The sequence below is a fragment of the Cervus elaphus genome, chromosome 8 (genome assembly GCF_910594005.1).
Source record: "Cervus elaphus chromosome 8, mCerEla1.1, whole genome shotgun sequence".
Classification (NCBI taxonomy): domain Eukaryota; kingdom Metazoa; phylum Chordata; class Mammalia; order Artiodactyla; family Cervidae; genus Cervus; species Cervus elaphus.
In genome coordinates, this window is record NC_057822.1 from 13,486,611 (window position 1) to 13,507,269 (window position 20,659).

Genomic DNA, 20,659 nt, shown 5'->3' on the forward strand with positions numbered 1-20,659 from the left:
TTGTTTAATTGGAGGATAATTGCTTTGCAATGTTGTTTTGGTTTCTCTGGGACAACAGCATGAAGCAGTCATAAGTATACATATATCTCCTCGTGAGCTACCCCCTCCCTATTCTCCCTCTCTTGGTTGTCACAGAGCACCAAGCTGAGCTCCCTGTGTTATTCAGCAACCTCCCACTAGCCATCTATTTTACACATGGCAGTATATATATTTCAAAGCTACCAGAAGAGATTATTGAATCTAGGCGGAACATACATATATACTATGTTAATATTTCAATTTTTATGTTCGGAACTTTTTTAAAAGTGGAGGGGGAAAATCATACATTTTTGTAGATTCAAGGTGAAATTTCAAAGTTGTTAATTTTAGGAGTTCTTCATTCCTGCTCCAGTTCATTCTCCTCTGCCATTAAGGCATTTATGTGGATAAGTTTTTGAGAAGCCGTGATTTTTGTTTCTCTCCCCACTGTTCTGCCCTGTGAGTCTTCAAAGATGAGGCTATGACTCAGTCATTTCTGTATTCTCAGGGCACAGCACAGGGCCCACCACAGAGGCCTGTTGAATTAATGTTTCCTGAATGAATAAAATGTCTAACTTAATTCGCATGTGACCTTGTATAAAGGATATACTTTCAGTTTCTCCTTCTGCAAATGAGGTTGGATTAGATGACCTAAGTACCTGTAAGGTGCTTTCTGGCTCTAATACTTTTGGATGCTATACTTTGAAGGAAACTCACGGGTCATTTTTCTGTACAAAGGACTGTTTCTGCCCAATAGTCAATCAGACAGAGATGACCACAGTGGATCATCTTCTGCTTCCTGGACAAACTTGTAAGTTTCAGCTTATTTGGTCTCTGGTTCCTCTGCCTTTTCTAAATCCAGCTTGAATATCTGGAAGTTCTAGGTTCACATAGTATTGAAGTCTAGCTTGAAGATTTTGAGCATTACTTTGCTAGCACATGAAATTAGTGCAATTGTGCAGTAGTTTGAACATTCTTTGGCATTGCCCTTCTTTGGGGTTGGAATGAAAACTGACTTTTCCAGTCCTGTGGCCACTGCTAAATTTTCCAAATTTGCTGGCATATTGAGTGCAACACTTTCACAGCATTATCTTTTAGGATTTGAAAAAGCTCAGTTGAAATTCCATCACCTCCACTAGCTTTAATCCTAGTGATGCTTCCTAAGGCCCATTTGACTTCACTCCAGGCTGTCTGGCTCTAGGTGATTGATCACACCCATTGTGATTATCTGGGACATTAAGACCTTTTTAACATAGTTCTTCTGTGTATTCTTGCCACCTCTTCTTAATATCATCTGCTTCTGTTAGGTCCGTACTGTTTCTGTCCTTTATTGTACCCATCTTTGCATGAAATGTTCCCTTGGTATCTCTAATTTCCTTGAAGTGATCTCTAGTCTTTCCCATTCTATTGTTTTCCTCTATTTCTTTGCATTGATCACTGAGGAAGACTTTCTTATCTCTCCTTGCTATTCTTTGGAACTCTGCATTCAGATGGGTATATTTCCTTTTGTCTTTTGCCTTTAGCTTCTCTTTTCTCAGCTATTTGTAAGGCCTCCTCAGACAACCATTTAGCCTTTTTGCACTTCTTTTTTGTGGATGATTTTGATCGCCACATCCTGTAGTGTTACAATTTGATCACTGATCATTGCCACACGAATTGCTTCTGTCCATAGTTCTTCAGGCACTCTATCTGATCTAATGCTTTGAATCTGTCCCTTCTATTGTATAATCATAAGGGATGTGATTTAGGCCCTACCTGAATGGCCTAGTGGTTTTCCCTACTGTCTTCAATTTAAGTCTGAATTTTGTAATAATGAGTTCATGATCTGAGCCACAGTCAGCTCCCAGTCTTGTTTTTGCTGACTGTAGAGAGCTTCTCCATCTTTGGCTACAAAGAATATAATCAATCTGATTTCAGTATTGATCATCTGGTGATGTCCATATGTAGAGTTGTCTCTTGTATTGTTGGAAGAGGGTGTTTGCTATGACCAGCACATTCTCTTGGCAAAACTGCATCATTTTGGGCTTACCTCATAGCTCAGTTGATAGTCTGCCTGCAATGCAGGAGACCTGGGTTTGATTCCTGGGTCAGGAAGATCCCTGGAGAAGGAAATGGCAACCCACTCCAGTATTCTTGCCTGGAGAATCCCATAGACAGAGGAGTCTGGCGGGCTATAGTCCATGGGGTTGCAAGAGTCAGACAACTTAAGTGACTAAACCAACACCACCACTGCTTCATTTTGTACTCCAAGGCCAAATTTGCCTGTTACTCCAGGTATCTCTTGAGTTCTTACTTTTACATTCCAGTCCCCTCTGATGAAAGGGACATCTCTTTTTGGTGTTAGTTCTAGAAGGTCTTGTAGGTCCTCATAGAACTGTTCAGCTTCAGCTTCTCCGGCATTAGTGGTTGGGGCATAGATTTGGATTACTGTGGTATCAAATGGTTCACCTTGGAAACAAACCAAGATCATTCTGTTGTTTTTGAGATTGCATCCAAGTACTACATTTTGGACTCTTTTGTTGACTATGAGGGCTACTCCTTTTCTTCTAAGGGATTCTTGTCCACAGTTAGATATAATGGTCATCTGAACTAAATTCACTCATTCCCCACCCCTTATGACAGAAAGAGAAGAGGAATTAAAGAGCCTCTTGATGAAGGTGGAGAGTGAACAAGCTGGCTTAAAACTCAACATTCAAAAAACTAAGATCACGCATCCGGTCCCGTCACTTCATGGCAAAGAGATGGGGAAACAATGGAAACAGTGACAGATTTTTTTCTGGGCTCCAAAATCACTGCAGATGGTGACTGCAGCCATGAAACTAAAAGACGCTTGCTCCTTGGAAGAAAAGCCATGACAAACCTAGACAGTGTATTAAAAAGCAGAGACATTACTTTGCCTACCAAGGTCTGTACTATCAAAGCTATGCTTTTTCTAGTAGTTGTGTATAGATGTGAGAGCTGGACAATAAAAAAGGCTGCGCATCAAAGAATTGATGCCTTTGAATTGTGGTGCTGGAGAAGACTCTTGAGAGTCCCTTGGACAGCAAGATCAAACCAGTCAACCCTAAATGAAATCAACCCTGAATATTCAATGGAAGGACTGATGCTGAAGCTGACTCTCCACTATTTTGGCTACCTGATGTGAAGAGCTGACTCACTGGAAAAGACCCTGATGCTGGGAAAGATTGAAGGCAGGAGGAGAAGGGGACGACAGAGGATGAGATGGTTGGATGGCATCACCGACTCAATGGATATGAGTCTGAGCAAACTCCAGGAGATGGTGAAGGACAGGGAAGCCTGGCATGCTGCAGTTCATGGAGTTGCAAAGCGTCAGACATGACTGGGCAACTGAACAACAGTTGCTTCTAATGTGCGTTCAAGGTTAAAAGTCACACTGTGGTGATAAGGTAAGATTTCCAGTTGGATTTATGTCTTGGCTTTGCCACTTATCAGCTGGTTGGTCTTAGTTGTTATTGTTACTCCTGTTCTTTGAAAGCTTTGTCCCAGATGTAACAAGTGAGATAAACCACTTAAGCCAAAACGAACAGTTACATCGTTACATAGACAACTATCACTAAGTAAACAGAAGTCTTGATGGCTCTCCCAGGAAAGAGGAAAAGTTTCTGAGACTACAGCAGTGGTTCTCAAACTTGCATCAGAATCACCTGGTGTGTGCATGCTAAGTGGCTTCAGCCGTGTCCTGCTCTTTGCAATCTTATGGAGTGTAGCCAGCCAAGCTCCTCTGTCCATGGGGATTCCTTAGGCAAGAATACTGGAGTGGGTTGCCACGCCCTCCTTCAAGGGATCTTCCCCACCCAGGAACAGAACTCTTGTCTTTTGTGTCTTCTACATTGGCAGGAGGGTTCTTTACCACTAGAGAATCATCTGGAAAGTGAAAGTGAAGTCACTGAGTTGTGTCCGACTCTTTGTGACCCCATGGACTGTAGCCTATCGGGCTCCTCCGTCCATGGGATTTTCTAGGCAAGAGTACTGGAGTGGGTTGCCATTTCCTCCTTCAGAGGATCTTCCCAACCCAGGGACTGAACCTGGGTCTCCCTCATTGTAGGCAGACACTTTACCATCTGAGCCACCAGGGAAGTCACCTGGAGGACTTGTTAAATCAGATTGCTGAACACCTTCTTACCCTAAAGTTTCTGATTCTGTAGGTCTGAGGCAGAGCTCTTGAGACTGCATTTCTAGTGCATTCTCAGGAGATGCTGATGTTAATGTTTGAGACCACAGTTTGAGAATCATGGCTCTAGAGCAGGGTTTCTCAACAGCGTCACTAATGACATTTTGGAGCACCTACTTTTTCTTTTAAAAAAATAAAACATTTACTTATTTATATACTTACATATTTATTTATGGCTGTGCTGGGTCTTCCTTGGGCTTTCTCTAGTTTTGGCAAGTCAGGGCTACTCTTCTTTGCCCAGGCTCCTCATTGCAGTGGCTTCTCTTCCTGTGGAACTTGGGCTCCAGGCACAAGGGCTCAGTAGTTGCGGTGCACAGGTTTGTTACCCCGCCGTCTGTAGAATCTTCCCTGACCTGGTGTCAAACCCATGTTCCCTGCTTTGGCAGGCAGACTCTTAACTGGGGGACTGCCAGGGAAGTCCCAAGCACCTACTTCTTTGAGCATCTCTGGCCTCTACTCACTAGACGTGCAGTGTCCCTCCAGCTGTGATGGTTGAAAATGTCCCCAGACACTGAAAATGTCCCTTGGGCAGCAAAATTGTGCAGACTTGAGAACTACTGCTCTAGAGGATATAAATTAGAGAAGAATCTAAGAGTGTAGGTGAGTTACGGAGGCAAGTGAAGAAAAGAAGTTGAAGCCTAGAAGAAAGGAGGAGTTTGAGATAACTCAGAGTTGGTGTGGAGAGGCTGGATACCCGTCCAGGGCTACTTTTTTGAAGAAGGATCATTATGGGTCTGCAACTTAGAGACAACTGACCAGAGGGCAGAGGGTAGGCTCAGAAGTCAGACCTGGCTTTATCTGGTCCCACAGGAATAGGGGCTGTCTTTTCAAGTCTGGCGCCTTCTGTCCTGGGATGCAGCTAAAATCTCTTGTAAGGCGAAATACTGTCCTAACTCAAACGGCCTGTCCCTTAGGTTCAACTGCCTGCAGCCCCAAAGTGCTCAGGGCTCTCTCATCTCACTTTCCTATCCACACACCTTGAGATATTAACAAGCAGCAGATTTTAGGTCTATCAGGAGAAACAAATAACTCTAGTTTGTTGTGAAGAAGCAACTCTGTTAAGAGCCCTAACCGGTCCAAATCCACCTCCCTGACAATTCAACTCACAAAATTTAACCACCCAGTGAAAAAAAAGATTTGGCTCCTTAAGTGCCAGTGGTATTAAGTGCCAAAGACTGTGGAAGTCATAAAGGGAAATTAACTGAAAACCAGAGATGCCATTACTCATTTGGGAGCAATCCATCTCTCCCAAAGTGAGAACACAATTTGCACCCTCTAGGGATGTTTTACGCTCCAAACTTTATTCCCCAGGCTAGGGCCTATTCCCTACAAATTTAATTGGTGCTGCTGTTTCCTGCTAATGGCTTCTACCCAGCCTTTGAAGAAGGCTCTTGGGAGGAGCGAAGAGGCTAAAGTTAGAGGAAAGCCCTTGAAGTTGCCAGGGCCTTGGTTCTTCCCAATCACTGCCAATGTCTCAAGGGATTGGTAGGCTTTTAAAAGAGCACTGTCAAGGTTCAAGTCTTGTTTTATCCCAAGCCAAGAAAGATGAAGGTGGGTTGAGAGAAGTAATTCTGAGGTATGTAGACTAGGTATCTATAAGGGATTAGGGAGTAACCTGTGATTGTGACAGAGGTGTGAAAAGTAGCTTGCAAGCCATCTTTGGCCAAGTCTCGTCTGGCAAAAGGCAGAACCATACATATAATTATTGCTTACATCTGAAATCTGAGTCACTGTTCCTTTTGACGATCCCTCTGTACTTAATAGACGTTCTAAGCATTCCTGAAGTCAAGAAACCTGTTTCACTTTATTTACCCAAGTGTTCCTGAACTCATTTGAGCATGGCATCTTTATGCCCCAATGTTTCTAACATACCCGGGAAACAGTGTTCCGTGGAATACACTTGAGGAAACCTCAACCTGTAAGATCAGTTACACGAAGTACAAGCTCTTCAGGATGTGGCTCCTACTTAATTTTGCAGCTCCCCACCTCTAACCATGCTGAAGCTCTTTTGGTTCATAAAATACACCAATCTTTCAAACTTGTGCCTGCTGTTTCTTAGAATGCACATGTTTCATGACCACCTGGCAGAGTCCTACTCCTCAGTATCTAAGTACCAACCTAAGCATAATCACATAATCTGTGAAACCCCCTTAACTCTCAGAAACAGTAGTTTCTGTTTCCAGTGTACTTTATTCTCTGTATTAGAAGTAATTGGTTTGACAGGTTTATCACTCTGCTGGCTGCTTCATTAATGAGTTAAATCTTGAACATATGCTCACTTAAAACCATCCTCTTTCTTGGACTTGCCTGGTGGTTCAGTGGTTAAGACACTGGAGGGGGGCATGAGTTCAACCCCTGGTTGGGGAACTAAGATCCCAAAAAACCTCCATCCTCTTTCTAACTTAAGGTAAACAGATGATTCAGTTTGTGAGCTATAAGTATAAAACCAAACATGTTCAGAACAGGCTGGAGGCGTGAAGACCTCTATATTGAGACAGGAGATTCAGAAAAGAAGACTCCAGTCCCCAGTGCCAGATGGGCTTCATTAGTGCTGGTTTTTGTGTGCTGGGCATAGTCACCCTGCCATCCAGAGACAGCAGTAACCTGCTGTGGGGGTAGAAAGTAACTAAGCCTTAGACAATGTCATGGCTCAGTAGCACCAATTTTTAAAAAAGATTTGTTTATTTTTGGCTGCACTGGGTCTTGGTTGCCACATGCAGGCTTTCTCTAGTTGCAGAGAGTGGTGGCTACTCTCTCGTTGTGGTGCACTGGCTTCTCATTGCAGTGGCTTCTCTTGTGGAGAATGGGCTCTAAGTGTGTGGGCTTCAGTAGTCTACTGTGGTGCACGGGCTTAGCTACTCCATGGCAAGTGGGATCCTCCCAGACCAGGGATGGAATCAGTATCCCCTGCATTGTATGACGAATTCTTAACCACTGGATCACCAGGGAGGTCCTCTCATATTCCTTTTGAATTGAGCTATTCTAGCCAATGCTATTGCTACCGGCTGAGAATGCTGCAAATCTGCCCACTTCAGGAAATCTGAGGGTAGGGACTGCTGATTGCTGTTCAGAAAAGTGCTTTTGGCAGTGTAGACACAGACCATGTTCAGCTTCTTGGAAATTTAAGTGGGTTGTAGGTATCCCCTGGTCACACCATGCTCTCAGATTTACAGTGATCAAGCCTCAGAGAAAAGACAGCAATAAATTCAATCCACATGGCTCCTGTAAAAAGACATCTAGTTGGCTTTTAATACAAAATGAGTCAGAGAAACAAAGAAAGAAAATATCATACAAGTTATTGAACTTAAAAAAAAAAAAAACCCGACAAATACATTTCAGTCACATTCCCTGTCTTCAGCCTGGATTAGCAAACAGGAAATGATGAACCAACCAATGTCTGTCCTTTTGAAGAAACCTTATTTAAAAAAAAAAAAAGAGGAAAAAAATCAAACAATCCCTGAAATCTGGCAGGTGGTTTTAGGAGGCCACTGGAAGCTTGCCTTAGTCATCCTGGTGAACTGGGACACTGGTGGTTTGGAACATGGCTACCTCCTCCTCATTTCTTGCTGCTAACGATCTTCATCTGAAGGGAGGATGCTGGCCTGGACATCATTTGATGCCACTTATGCTGTCTGAGGTCTCAGGGTCAAGTAGTCTTGTAGAGTTTTCATTCCATATCTTCACTGAATCTCCCCCATATATAGTCTCTTGTCACTGGATGCTGAGAGAACTGAGGTGAAGAGAACAGAGAAGATAACTGGAAATAATGAAGGCTCAAGGAGACTTGGTGTTTAAGGGCTCTTATGTCAAGAGGCAATTTTGGTATAAAAGAGCAACTGGATTTAGCTTAAATTCCCCTCCTCCTAATCACCATTCACAGGAAACTATAGCTTGGCTTTTCAATCTGAATTCTTTCAAAATCATGAGGGTGGACCATGCTATGGGAAATACATTATCCGGGTCTAAATCTTGATTTTCCTTGTCAGTCAAGCCTTAAGAAAAAGACCTCAGTCATTCTAGAAGAGAAGAATCAATGTCTATGCCAGTCATTTTGTAAATATGCTTCTGCTTTTTATTCTCAGCCCTGGAAAAAGTTATATTTTCTCAACAATTCAAGTCCCATTATTTAGCTTAGCTAGCCAATAAAAGGTAAGTTCCAGTTTATATCTGAACATTAAGAAACATCATTCTTTTATCCAACTATATCACTGAATCATAGACCTGAAGCAAGTAAACTCCCAGTCAGGACAGACTTACTGATGGGTTCATCGGGGTGGAAAGCCACTTCATTGATGGAGCCAGCATGGCCCGGTAGCTTATACAAAATCCTCCTGCTTGTGGTATCCCAGACGTAGACAAACCTGCAAATATCATGAAGAGCAAGGCTAAGGCATCCTGGAACTGAGGGTAAGGAAGAAGTATGGTTTTTAAGCGGAGTGGAAGCAACCTTTTATTTAGTCACTCCCTACTTATTGAACTGTGCTCTGATGTTTAGAAACTAGGAATATAGATTACAAACAAGGCATGGATCCTGCCCATGAGCAACTGAGTGGAGAAACAGGAATAGCTAAATTATCAGCATTTTCCAACACAAGCTTCTAAAGTAGGAAAGATCACAGAGAAGACAGACAAATGGTTCTTCTTACAGCTCCCACACAGAAATCTTTAAAGGGCCCCCAGGGACTTCCCTGGTGGTCCAGTGGTTAAGAATCCACTGTCCAATGCCGGGACCATGGGCTCAATTCCTGGTCAGGCAACTAAGATCCCATATGCTGCTGCTACTGAGCCTGCATGCCACCACTAGAAAGCCCACATGCCACAATGAAAGATCCCGAGGGCTGCAACTAAGACCCGATGCAGCCATAAATAAATATTTTAAATAAAAAAGAGCACCGAATATAATTAGTGGGTAGTTAACTTCATATATACCTAGGAATGTCCTAAAAGTAATCTAACTCGTGGCAGGTTGGGAGACCAGGTTGTAGATTGACCTGAACTTCTTAGTATTGTATTCAAATCACAAAATCCAGAGAAGGGACAGGAAATTTCTGCATTATATAAACAAAACCCAAATATACACTCGATCCAGATCTTACACTGAACTCATGGGCAGAAAGAATACTGAATTCTAGCATGGGAAAGGGCCAACAGATATTAGCTAGTCTAAACTTATTCTACAGAAAAGAAAACTAAGGTATAGTGACTTCTCCAAGGTTACACAGTTCATCAGTGGCTCAGTGGCAGAATTAAAATTAACATTCTTAATATATATTCCAGTACTCTCCTTTCTCTCACCATCTTCAAATGCCTTGTGTCCCTTGCCACCTCTCACTCCCTTTACCCCTGCCAAAAGAAGTTTCTTTGACCATCAGCCTTGCTTGGGTCATTTTAAGCTGAAGGTAAAATAAATAGATATTATCTTCACATGACCATGCAAAGAAAATCTGCTGGTAAAGTTAAAAAGCTGATGATTTTCAAACAGGTTATACCAATTATTCACATATTTATTTTGTTCAATCAACACCTAAAAGGGTACACTCATCAGTACATGACTATAAAATGCCTAGTTCTGAACATTACATTTTTAGTTTAAAATGAAGAAAAAAGAAAAGAAAAGAACTTCTTAATTACAGTGTAGCTCACAAGGTTTAGGTTCCACAGGAGCTAAATGAAAACTCCATGCAAGGTGGAAGAGAGGGAACCCCGTCTGTCTACAGACTCCTTGGCTCTAATGCTCAGGTTTCCCCCACTGTCTTTCTTGCCACACACATTAACTGTCCTCATTAATCCAGCTAAGGTGATGTGGCATAGTGAAAAAGTGTGTTAAGTTCTGGGTTCAAGTCTCAATTCAACTATTTAATAGCTACGTAGCCTTTAGACATTTATTTAACTTCTCTGAGGGTCTCTTTTCTTAGACAAATGATGGAGAAATGATGGCGACAATGCTGATCTCACAGTTTGGTTGAGAGAAATAATGAAATAATGTATGTAAAGTGCCCAGCACACAGAATTAATGATAGCTATTGTTATGATGAATAAATTGTTATCAAAACAGAATCACATGAAATCAATACACTGAATAATCACTCACAGCAAAGACTGACCAGTCATTTCATAGTCCTTGATAGGAACTCTTCAAAGGTTTCAAATCTGAACAGGAGGAGCTAGGTGAATTGCAAGTAGGGAGGGGAAATTTGCCAAATTCAGGCCAAGCTGAAAAGCAGTTTTCTGAGAAGGATACATTATCCAGGCACATAAAAGCCAGCAGAAGCCCAGATCTCCAAGGGTTTACTTTAAGGCCTCACTTTCCATGGCTGCCAATTAGATACTAAATTTAGAGGGGCCTTATCCTCTCCTTATTCTGGGATGGCAACATTCAGCAGGAATCAGGCTCCTTATGTAACAGAGTGCTTGTTGACTTGAGGCTAATTGGTGAGGTGGCCTGTGAAATGTGGCCAACCCTCAGCAGGTAGACAGACAGGCTTTTCCCTAGACCAGAGCCATGCTTCCACATGCAAGGTTTAAAGGAACAGTGGGGAGGGAAAGAGGGGAGAGAGGACACTGAAAGCTAGAAAGAGCCAATGTCAGAAACAAACTGCTCAGAACAGATAGGTAGATATCATTTAAAAGCTTAATCATATAGGAAAGATATATCTCTGCTGAAAATCATGTACAAATACTTAGAATGGTTCTTACTCTGTCAGAATGTAACACTGCTGAGCCGTGGGCCTGTTTTTCAAGGTCTTCTTTAGAAACCTGGCAACTGAAAATCCTTTAGATTCCCTCTTCAAGGTCACCCTCTAAACCACCAGGACTCAAACCAGCAATGTGGCACAGTTTTACCTGGGTCCTTTCACCTGCCATAAAATACTCAAATATTTACCCATTTTCCCCCGGCGTTAAACACACCAGGAAAAAAAAGTGGATTCTGGAATCTCCGGGTATATTTAGAATTGTTCACAAGTCAGGTGTGGAACAGATCAAAGTGAGGCTTCTTTAGGGTTGTGCCAGAGCCCCAAGTAGGAGAAAACTCCGGAATATGCTGAAAGCCCAAGCTAGCCTGGGAAAGGCTTACTGCTTATAGGATGATGCCTGTTTTCGTTGAGTAGCAGGAAAATCTCTAAGTTGGGAGAAAGATGGGGTTAAGCAGAAGAGGGCTAACAACGTTTTCCAATGGGAGCTAAACCTGGAGTCTGCCATCTGAGGGCCTCATCATTTTCTTTTTTTTTTAAATAAAATAGTCATTCTTATTTATTTGGCTGTGCCAGGTTTTAGTTGTGACACGAGGGATCTTTAGTTGCGGCATGTGGGGCCCAGTTCCCCGTCCAGGGATTGAACACCGGGCTTCTGCACTGGGAGCAGAGTCTTAGCCACTGGGCCTCCAGGTAAGTCCCCAGGGCTTCGTCATTATTTACCATCCATCCCACACTGTGTCCCAAAAGCCTGGGCACTTGAACATTCCTATTCAACATCCGACCCCCTCCCAAATAAGGTCACTGTAGGCATACCAAATGAAGAATTCTCTACCTTCTCTGTTTCTGATTCATCATTTAATTCCTCAGGCAGTTTAAATTGATTCAGCTTGCTGCAGAGTCACTTCAGTCGGGTCCGACTCTGTGCGATCCCATAGACGGCAGCCCACCAGGCTCCCCCGTCCCTGGGATTCTCCAGGCAAGAACACTGGAGTGGGTTGCCATTTCCTTCTCCAATGTGTGAAAGTAAAAAGTGAAATTGAAGTCGCTCAGTCGTTGGAAAATATCTAGCCCACATTCCGCCACACCCTCACCAAGCAATCCTGACAGTTTTTCCACTGAACTCAGACCCAGCTCTGAATCATCCGCAACATAGTCGGCTATTACCAAGAGCTGAGCTGATATGCATGGCAAAATCTGACCATCCTTGAGCTAGGAATTCATTCATGCAATATTGCTTAGAATAGGTCAAGCACTGCCCTGGATTCAGAGATGAGTAAGATTCATCTCCTGATCTCTAGGAGCAAATAATTTAGTAGGGGTTGCCCCACTATGTTTGTCTTACTGTAAGATGCAATAACTGCTAATAAAGGTTAGGTGTATGTAATGTTACTACAACCCAGAAAAAGAGCAATTAGTAACGCCCAACAGGTAAGGGAGAGAGAGGGCCAGGTAAGTTTATAGATACAATATAGGTAGATTACTAGGGAGATATAGGAGTTTGGATAATGGAGGAGGCAGAACGGATGTAAGAATAGGAGAAGTTCCATGTGAGTGAAGCACTGTGGTGATTGATGGTGGGGGAGGAGTAAGTAATAACACAACATGTATGTGAATGAACTGAAGCATGGCAGAAGAATCTCATGAAGGGAACTGGAGCCAGATTAGGAGTCTGAATTTTATTTCACTGGCAAAGGCAATCTAACAACCAAAAAAAACCTGTTTATCTTCCAGGTTTAAAATGTATCCAAAGAGGGTAGAAATGATGTATTTGTCCACATGATCTCTAAACCCTTCAGAATGCACTACGTACAGCTTCATCTCTGAGTACAGCTATAACTCGATGTCTGCTCTGGCTCAGTTCTGGCACTTAATGTATTAAACATGAGAAGATACCTGCATAACTACATCATTCTTTACCTCACGTCCAGTAATCCTTACCTGTCAGCTGAGCCAGCTGCTATCTTGCTTCCATCAGGTGACCAAGAACATCTCAGAAGATTCTGTAATGATGAATAGGCAGGAATCCAATGAATACAATAATGTACCAAATGTATGTACCCCTCTTTATTAGGCTATAGCATCACTAAGAGATTTTAAATTCTTAAGTACAGTTTTTTGTTTTCTGTTTTTTGGGGGCTGTGCTACATGGCCTGCAGGATATTAGTTCCTTGACCAGGGAATGAACCTGTGCTCCCCTCAGTGGAAGTGCAGAGTCTTAACCACCGGACTGCTAGAGAATTCCCCCTCTTGAGAGGAGTATTCTCTGCGACTTTTAATCAACAATTGTCTTATACTATGTGGCCCAAGACAGCAGATTTTAATATATTTCAAACCATATAAAAACCAACTGAGAAACTGCTTAATTTACAGTAAATTAACAGTGGACCTGGCTATTCAATTTTGTTCTGCTACAAATGGGGGCTTCTTTTGCTCATTTACGTGGATCCTCATTAATTTTTTTGCTTATCTTGAAGGAAAATAAAAATAAAATCAATTCTAACAAAAGATAAAATTTGATTTATCTTTAAATAAAATTTTTTGATTTTTAAATCAAATAAAAGATTCAGTGAAACTGAACCTTAATGGGTTCTCAAAAGGAAAACATTAGTCTATATTAACAAACTGTCTGGAGGAAAAGCTGCTTTGAAGAGCTCATCTGAGAGTTTAGGAAAATTTTCAGTCTCTCAGAGCTTGGCCTGTGGTTCTTACTGAGGGAAGGAATGTATCTCAGGACTTTAATACCTGGTCACTGGGAGGGTGAGGGAGGTCATCTGGGTAGCAGCCATGGGAGTCTGAGTTCCATATGGAACAATGACCTGTGAGAGTCAAAGTTCCCAAAAAATTAAGAAGAGAGAAGCATCCTGTTGAAGTGGGAAGTCCTAAATTTGAGGACTCCATCATTATCTGCCTATGTGATTGCCTTCTTGCCTATGTTGCTGTCAGTTTTATTTCCGGCAAGAGCAGTTTTGATGGACAAAAGTGTTACTGGAATTCTGCTCTTTCTCAGTAGCGTTATTGCTCTCTATATCCTTATCATCATCTTAAATGTTTCTTTCAGTCAAATGGACAGTAAAATTCCTCTACTATGCAGCACTCACCTTTTCAAAGTTGTGCACATTTCCTTGAAATATCTTTACACATCGCTCTTTGGGTGCAAATGGCCGGACATCCCAGACCCGCACTGCAAATTCAAACAAACAAAACAAAACACTTATCAGACAGTGGGATACCTGAGAACCCAGCTGAAATCAGTATCATGTCAATGACAGATGCTATTTCCTGGGTGGAAAAAGACCAACATGGTACAATGCTACTTGATAAGCCTTTTTTCTTTTTCTAATGGGAATGAAATGCATCCAAGTTCCATTAACAGGGACTAAAGACACAGAGGAAAACTGAGAAGGCAGGAAAGGAAAATGTCAAACACACTGCTGGGGATTTGCAACAGAAAGTAGTTGAGTGTGATACTGATTTCAACAAAACATTTTGCAAATGATTCCTCTGCCAATCCTGAGTCACATCTAGCAAAATTTCAACATGACAATCTAAATACCACTGACTACTGTGACAATCAATCTATAAAAATCAAACTCAGGACTAAACTTTTCCAATGATGCTCACAGGAAAATCTGACAGTTTAATTGTAAACAAGGCCAATATAGAAAAAGTGAACTTTGAATCCAATTCTAGCTCTGCTATATATATATGGGGAAAATATCAGGAAAATAGTGAGATTCTCTGTGCTTTGGGTGCCTTTGTAAAATGAGAATGCCACTTGCTCTTTTTTTAAAAAATAAGAATATTTTAAAGGTCAAATAAGATAATACATGAAAGGGCTTTAAGACTGGCAGCGATAAATAATAAACAAAAAGAATTTGTAATTTTTATTATATACCTATAACGAGAAATTCTTGTTTTTATTTTAATAACCATTTAGGGAATCTCACCTTTCCTTATAGTGACTTCCCTGGTGGCCCAGATGGTAAAGCGTCTGCCTACAAGGCGGGAGACCCAGGTTTGATCCCTGGGTCGGAAAGATCCCTTGGAGAAGGAAATGGCAACCCACTCCAGTATTCTTGCCTGGAAAATCCCATGGACGGAGGAGCCTGGTAGGCTACAGTCCATGGGGTCACAAAGAGTCGGATACGACTGAGTGACTTCACTTTCTTTCTTTCTTTCCCTTTCCTTATAACAAACAATGCTAGAATTAGACAATTGAAAATCTAATGAAGTAGGATACAAATACCCACAGTAAGCAGTGGCCACAGCTGCTGTTAACTAAAGCTAAATGTACAGTGAAATTTGAGTGATGTCATTTTACTTGAGTATGGGAAAAAAGCCAACAATCCTTGAAGTCAAATAGGCATAAAAAGGCAAAACTACACATGAAAGTTTGCTATTCAGATGAGAATACAGCCAGAAGGCAAGGAAGTTCATTCATTCAGCAAATATTTATTGAGCAACCGTTGAGTGCTAGGCTTCCGTGATAGCTCAGTTGGAAAAGAATCTGCCTGCAAAGCAGGGGATCCTGGGTTGGGAAGATCCCCTGGAGAAGGGATAGGCTACCCCCTCCAGTATTCTTGGGCTTCCCTTGTGGCTCAGCTGGTAAAGAATCTGCCTGCAGTGTGGGAGACCTGGGTTCACTCCCTGGGTTGGGAAGATTCCATAGAGAAAGGAAAGGTTACCTACTCCAGCTTTCTGGACTAGAGAATTCCACGGACTGTACAGTCCATGGGGTTGCAGAGTTGGACATGACTGAGCGACTTCCACTTCACTTTGGGTGTTAGGCAGTTTTCATTACAAAATGTTAGTGAAAACATTTTAGTATACCAGAGAGGCATTTCCAAAAAATATTAAGCATATAATCCAAGATGTCATTTTCCTTTTCTGCTATGGAAAACACATCCTCCCACCCAACAACTCAAAAACAAGTGAAGAAAGGACAAGTGTGTCAGTGTAAATCCAGAATATTGAGGTGTTTTAATGAGGACCTCTCGTCACATCAATGCTTTTGGAGTAGGGAGGGAAGACAGACTGGCAGAAAAAGTACAACTGAGATATCAATAGGTTTTTGATCATCTGAGCTTGGTACTCTCTGAAAATGCTAGAGAACTGCCTTGGATGGATCTTCATCCATCTTTCTCAATAAACTAATCTCTATGAGTTTTTTGTGCAATGCTTGAATCCACAGCCGTGGATTCATAGCATACCAGAACTGACATGGGCTTGAAAAGTAAAATCTAATTCTCTTACATCATCAGTATAGAAACTGATGCCCAGAAAGAACAAATGCTATGTGTAAAGATGCTCAGGGATTAGATGGAAGATTTGGGACTTTCATCCTGGCTTCTTGACCATTTCTTCTAAAGCGTTTTCTTTACAACTTGTTTTCCTAATTGCCCTGGTGGACACCTACCTGCAAGCCATCCTGGGCTCTTTCCTTGGACTCTCTTTTACCCCAGCACATATTCCCAGCACCTAATGCCCATTTTATTTAGGGTCTACAGAGACTGATGTGGAGAGCTTTCCTTTCCAAAGTTACCTGTATTGTCCATTGCATTGGACAAGAGGTAAGAGCCTTCAGAACTTAAACTCAGGCCAGTCACTGAATCTGCATGACCTCTCATTGTGTAGGTCAGCTTATTTTGGCGCAGGTCCCAGACCTACAAAACAAAACAACGTGACACTCCCAGAAATCAAACAGTGAACAGCAAAGAAATGGAGTTATTAAAGAGTCAACTGCCTGGGAAAATTGGTATCCCTTCTTAATTTGCCTCTAGGCCAAGCACTACTTTACCACAAAATACAGAATTTCTATCAAAGAAGGAAAAACTCTTGTCTTTCTAAAAACAGAGTTAAAGTTACTAAGTTTGGCTAGAAAAATATAAACTAATGAATGTCAAATATTAAGTTTAACAAAATATAAGAGGATTTAAAGAGGTTATTTTCAATTCATAACAAAATGTACTAGGAATTAAAAAAAACAAAGTAGCTTTTAAAATACAATCTATGATTCTTTGCAACTAGAAATAAACTATTTCAAACAACTATATAAAAACAGTTAAATGACTTCATTTGAAAAAGGCATTTTGATTGCATGTAAAACATACATAACAGTAATATGCAAAAACAGAGGTTTAAAAATGTTCATTTAGTGTCATAATACATATACTCACAAACATACAATGGAAAAGCATATTTATTAAAAGAAAAATAAACTGTAAGTTCATGGTTTTCTGGTTAGCAAAGGTAAGAGAAACAGTTCAGCTGAAAATAACCTAATGTCAAACAGAAAAAAATAAATAGTTTATTAAGTTATGGCTCATAAACACACTGTAACACTAAGAGCTCTCATGCTAGAGTTTGAAGAGCAGAGTGGAGTGAGTGAGGATTTAGGGCCAGACTGAACCAGTCACTGCAACTTAAAGACTTATGTATTATATTATTGGGCCACTAACCCTTCTGAGCCTGTTTCTGGTCTGTTAGATAGGGATAACATTTACTTCTTAGGGCTTTTGTGAGGATTACAGATAGAATGCCTGGTACACAGCAGGCCCTCTAATTGGTTGCTATTATTAAGCAAATCCTAAAAACACTCTGAAGATTGAATGTAAAAATGTTTATAAATAAACTATTATTAAGCAAATAAGGAAAATATAAAACAGTTATTTATAATTACATAAAAGAAATACATTAAAGGCAATAGAAATAGTCTGGAATGTCATATGGAAAAAGAACAGCAATTCTGTTAAGGTCACTGTTATTATACAAAATTTCATCCAAATTTGATTTAATATTGCCACATAGTTTTTCTAACTTAAATATTCCCCTGTCCCTTTAAGCAAGGCACTTTCCTCATCTAGAAATGAGTTTGTCAAAGCAATACAGACGGCAGACAACTCCACTTTCCCCATCAATAACTCATTCATGTGTGGAACCCAACATACTTTATACACAATCATTTTTGTGTCAGGATGTTTGCTGCCTCAATAATCAGGAAAGCTTGAAGTGGTTGACGTTTTTTGTTCAAGCCGTTGTTCCCTCTCTTCAGAGAAGGCATTGTTGAAACCTTTAGCTCTTTAGGAGAATGAAATTCATCATCCTTCACAGCACTTGGGAGCTATTTCCAGACTTTCCACTCTGGGGCCTGCACACGTTGTTTTGTATACCCAAAATGTATCTGGGATTTGCCAGAGGAAGAGTGAGTAGGGCAGTAATTTAAGCAAAATATTTTGCAGATGTCCTAATCAGCTGTTCAGTAATTGTGGCAGGCACTTTTGGAGATAAAACAAATGTTGTTCCTGTTCTCAAGGAGCTAAACAAGTGAGGAGAGGCCTGCACAAGGGGCAACAGCCAAGAGGGCAGAGGGATTAATGTTGCCATGGTACATGGATAGGACTGAGAAAGGGAAGGTTTCACAAAGAATAAAGCACTTGAGCAGGGAATGGAAAAAGAATTTACTGATTTATTGCCAAGCCACGCAGTTTGTGGAATCTTAGATCCCCGATCAGGGACTGAACCCGTCCTTGGCAGTGAGAGCATAGAATCCTTACCAGTGGACTGCCAGGGAATTCCCAAGAAGTACTTCTTTATTTAGACAAAGTAGAAGGTTATTCCCAGGCAAAGATGATGCATGAAAGCAGAGCGACATGAAAAAATTGCTGGGTTGCGGGGAAACGGGCAGAGAGGAAGCAGACAATGCCTGAGTTGATGGGCAGGCAAAGGGCAGCTCACGAAAGGTTTTGAATGAATGGCTTGGATTTTACCTCCCTCACTGGGGAGCCACAGAAGGGTAGAGTAGTGGAATGAGTTGGTTAGATTCTAGAAAGAGCCTTCTGGCCCAAATAATTGGAAAGGATGAGAACAGAGATGGGACTACATTAAAAAAATAAAAGAAATCACCAGCTGACTTCCCATTCTGACTAGAGCTCAAGATTATAAGAAATGCCAACCAGATCTTCAAGCCACCAAGTAGAAGCACAAGTTCTTCTTTTATTCATTTTCCTCTGACTCCACAATCCTATACCTAGGAAGAAAATCTCAAGAGCCCAACAGGAACTGTGTTATTTGTTCACAACTATAATCAGAATTTGCTCACTCCAGATTTTAAGAGGGGCTACCATTCCCTATTTGTTCCTCCTTTCCCAGAATAGGCAGTGCTCTCTGAGAGACTGAGAAGCTAACAGAAACCAGGCTCTTCAGGAGTACTCCCTAACACAGCAAGGCGGTGCAGGGATCTGTCAAGCAAGCTCAAGATGGTAAGCCCCTGACTGCTTAAAGGATACTTGTTAATTGAGTAGAAGCAATATGATAGAGCTGTAAGACTACAGGCCCTCTGGAGAGTCCTGGCTCTACCACAGACTATTTGATCTTGGCTAAATCATTTAACCTTTTAGGGTTTTGCTTTAGTCATCTGTACAATAAGAGAGATGATGAGATGTCTAAAGTCCCTTTCAGGTTTGACATTTTCTGAGTCTATTTCTGATGGAAAAGGAGCCTCTCTTTTGCATTTTTAAAAGAAACTTATGAGGGCCTGAGTACTATTAAGAGTCTTTCTGGGTCCAAGAACAGTTACTCATCCCTAAGCATATCAGAGGATGCTGTTAAATAGGGAGAAGACTGAAATTCTATGGATGGTTTCACATTTCTCTAGCATATGCCTTAGTTTTACAGGAGCAAAATAAAATAACTAAAGCAATCTAATTTCAAATACCACCTTTATTAACTGCTATCATCAATCTGGCAACTGTATCCAAAACATGAAATATCCTTGTATTTGTTAACACAATGATTTTCATCTAGAAATCTATTCTAAGGAAGTAATTAAATATGGAAAGCTTCACAAGCAGATATATTGGATACATTGCATACAGCAGCATAATTTGTGATAGTGACACATAAAACAGCCTAAATGTCCAGCATAAGATTGCCACTTACTGTGCTGGGAAAACTGGTCAACCACTTGTAAAAGAATGAAACTAGAACACTTTCTAACACCATACACAAAAATAAACTCAAAATGGATTAGAGATCTAAACATAAGACCAGAAACTATAAAACTTCTAGAGGAAAACATAGGCAAAACACTCTCTGACATAAATCACAGCAGGATCCTCTATGACCCAACTCCCAGAGTAATGTAAATAAAAGCAAAAATAAACAAATAGGACCTAATTAAATTTAAAAGCTTTTGCACAATGAAGGAAACTATAAGAAAGGTGAAAAGACAGACTTCAGAATGGGAGAAAATAATAGCAAACGAAGCAACTGACAAAGAATTAATCTCAAAAATATACAAGCAACTCCTGCAGCTCAATTCCAGAAAAACAAATGACCCAATCAAAAAATGGGCCAAAGAACTAAACAGATATTTCTCCAAAGAAGACATACAGATGGCTAGCAAACACATGAAAAGATGCTCAACATCACTCATTATTAGAGAAATGCAAATCAAAACCACAATGAGGTACCATCTCACACAGGTCAGAATGGCTGCTATCCAAGTCTACAAGTAATAAATGCTGGAGAGGGTGTGGAGAAAAGGGAACCCTCTTACATTGTTGGTGGGAATGCAAACTAGTACAGCCACTATGGAGAACAGTGTGGAGACTCCTTAAAAGACTGGAAATAGAACTGCCATATGACCCAGCAATCTCACTCCTGGGCATACACACTGAGGAAACCAGAATTGAAAGAGACACATGTACCTCAGTGTTCATCTCAGCACTGTTTATAATAGCCAGGACATGGAAGC

General features: G+C 41.0%; 1 protein-coding gene across 1 annotated transcript in view; it reads right to left on the bottom strand.

Moving 5' to 3' along the window:
- Positions 1 to 7,430: 7,430 nt before the first annotated feature.
- Positions 7,431 to 20,659, bottom strand: part of SNRNP40 (small nuclear ribonucleoprotein U5 subunit 40) — a 33,577-nt gene continuing 20,348 nt past the window's right edge. Inside the window, exons 6-10 of the mRNA XM_043909537.1 lie at positions 16,448 to 16,568; positions 14,004 to 14,086; positions 12,844 to 12,905; positions 8,468 to 8,571; positions 7,431 to 7,940 (exon numbers count right to left, since the gene is read on the bottom strand). Coding sequence (XP_043765472.1) covers positions 7,891 to 7,940; positions 8,468 to 8,571; positions 12,844 to 12,905; positions 14,004 to 14,086; positions 16,448 to 16,568 — 420 coding nt within the window. The 3' untranslated portion in view covers positions 7,431 to 7,890. The remainder of the gene's footprint in view (positions 7,941 to 8,467; positions 8,572 to 12,843; positions 12,906 to 14,003; positions 14,087 to 16,447; positions 16,569 to 20,659) is intronic.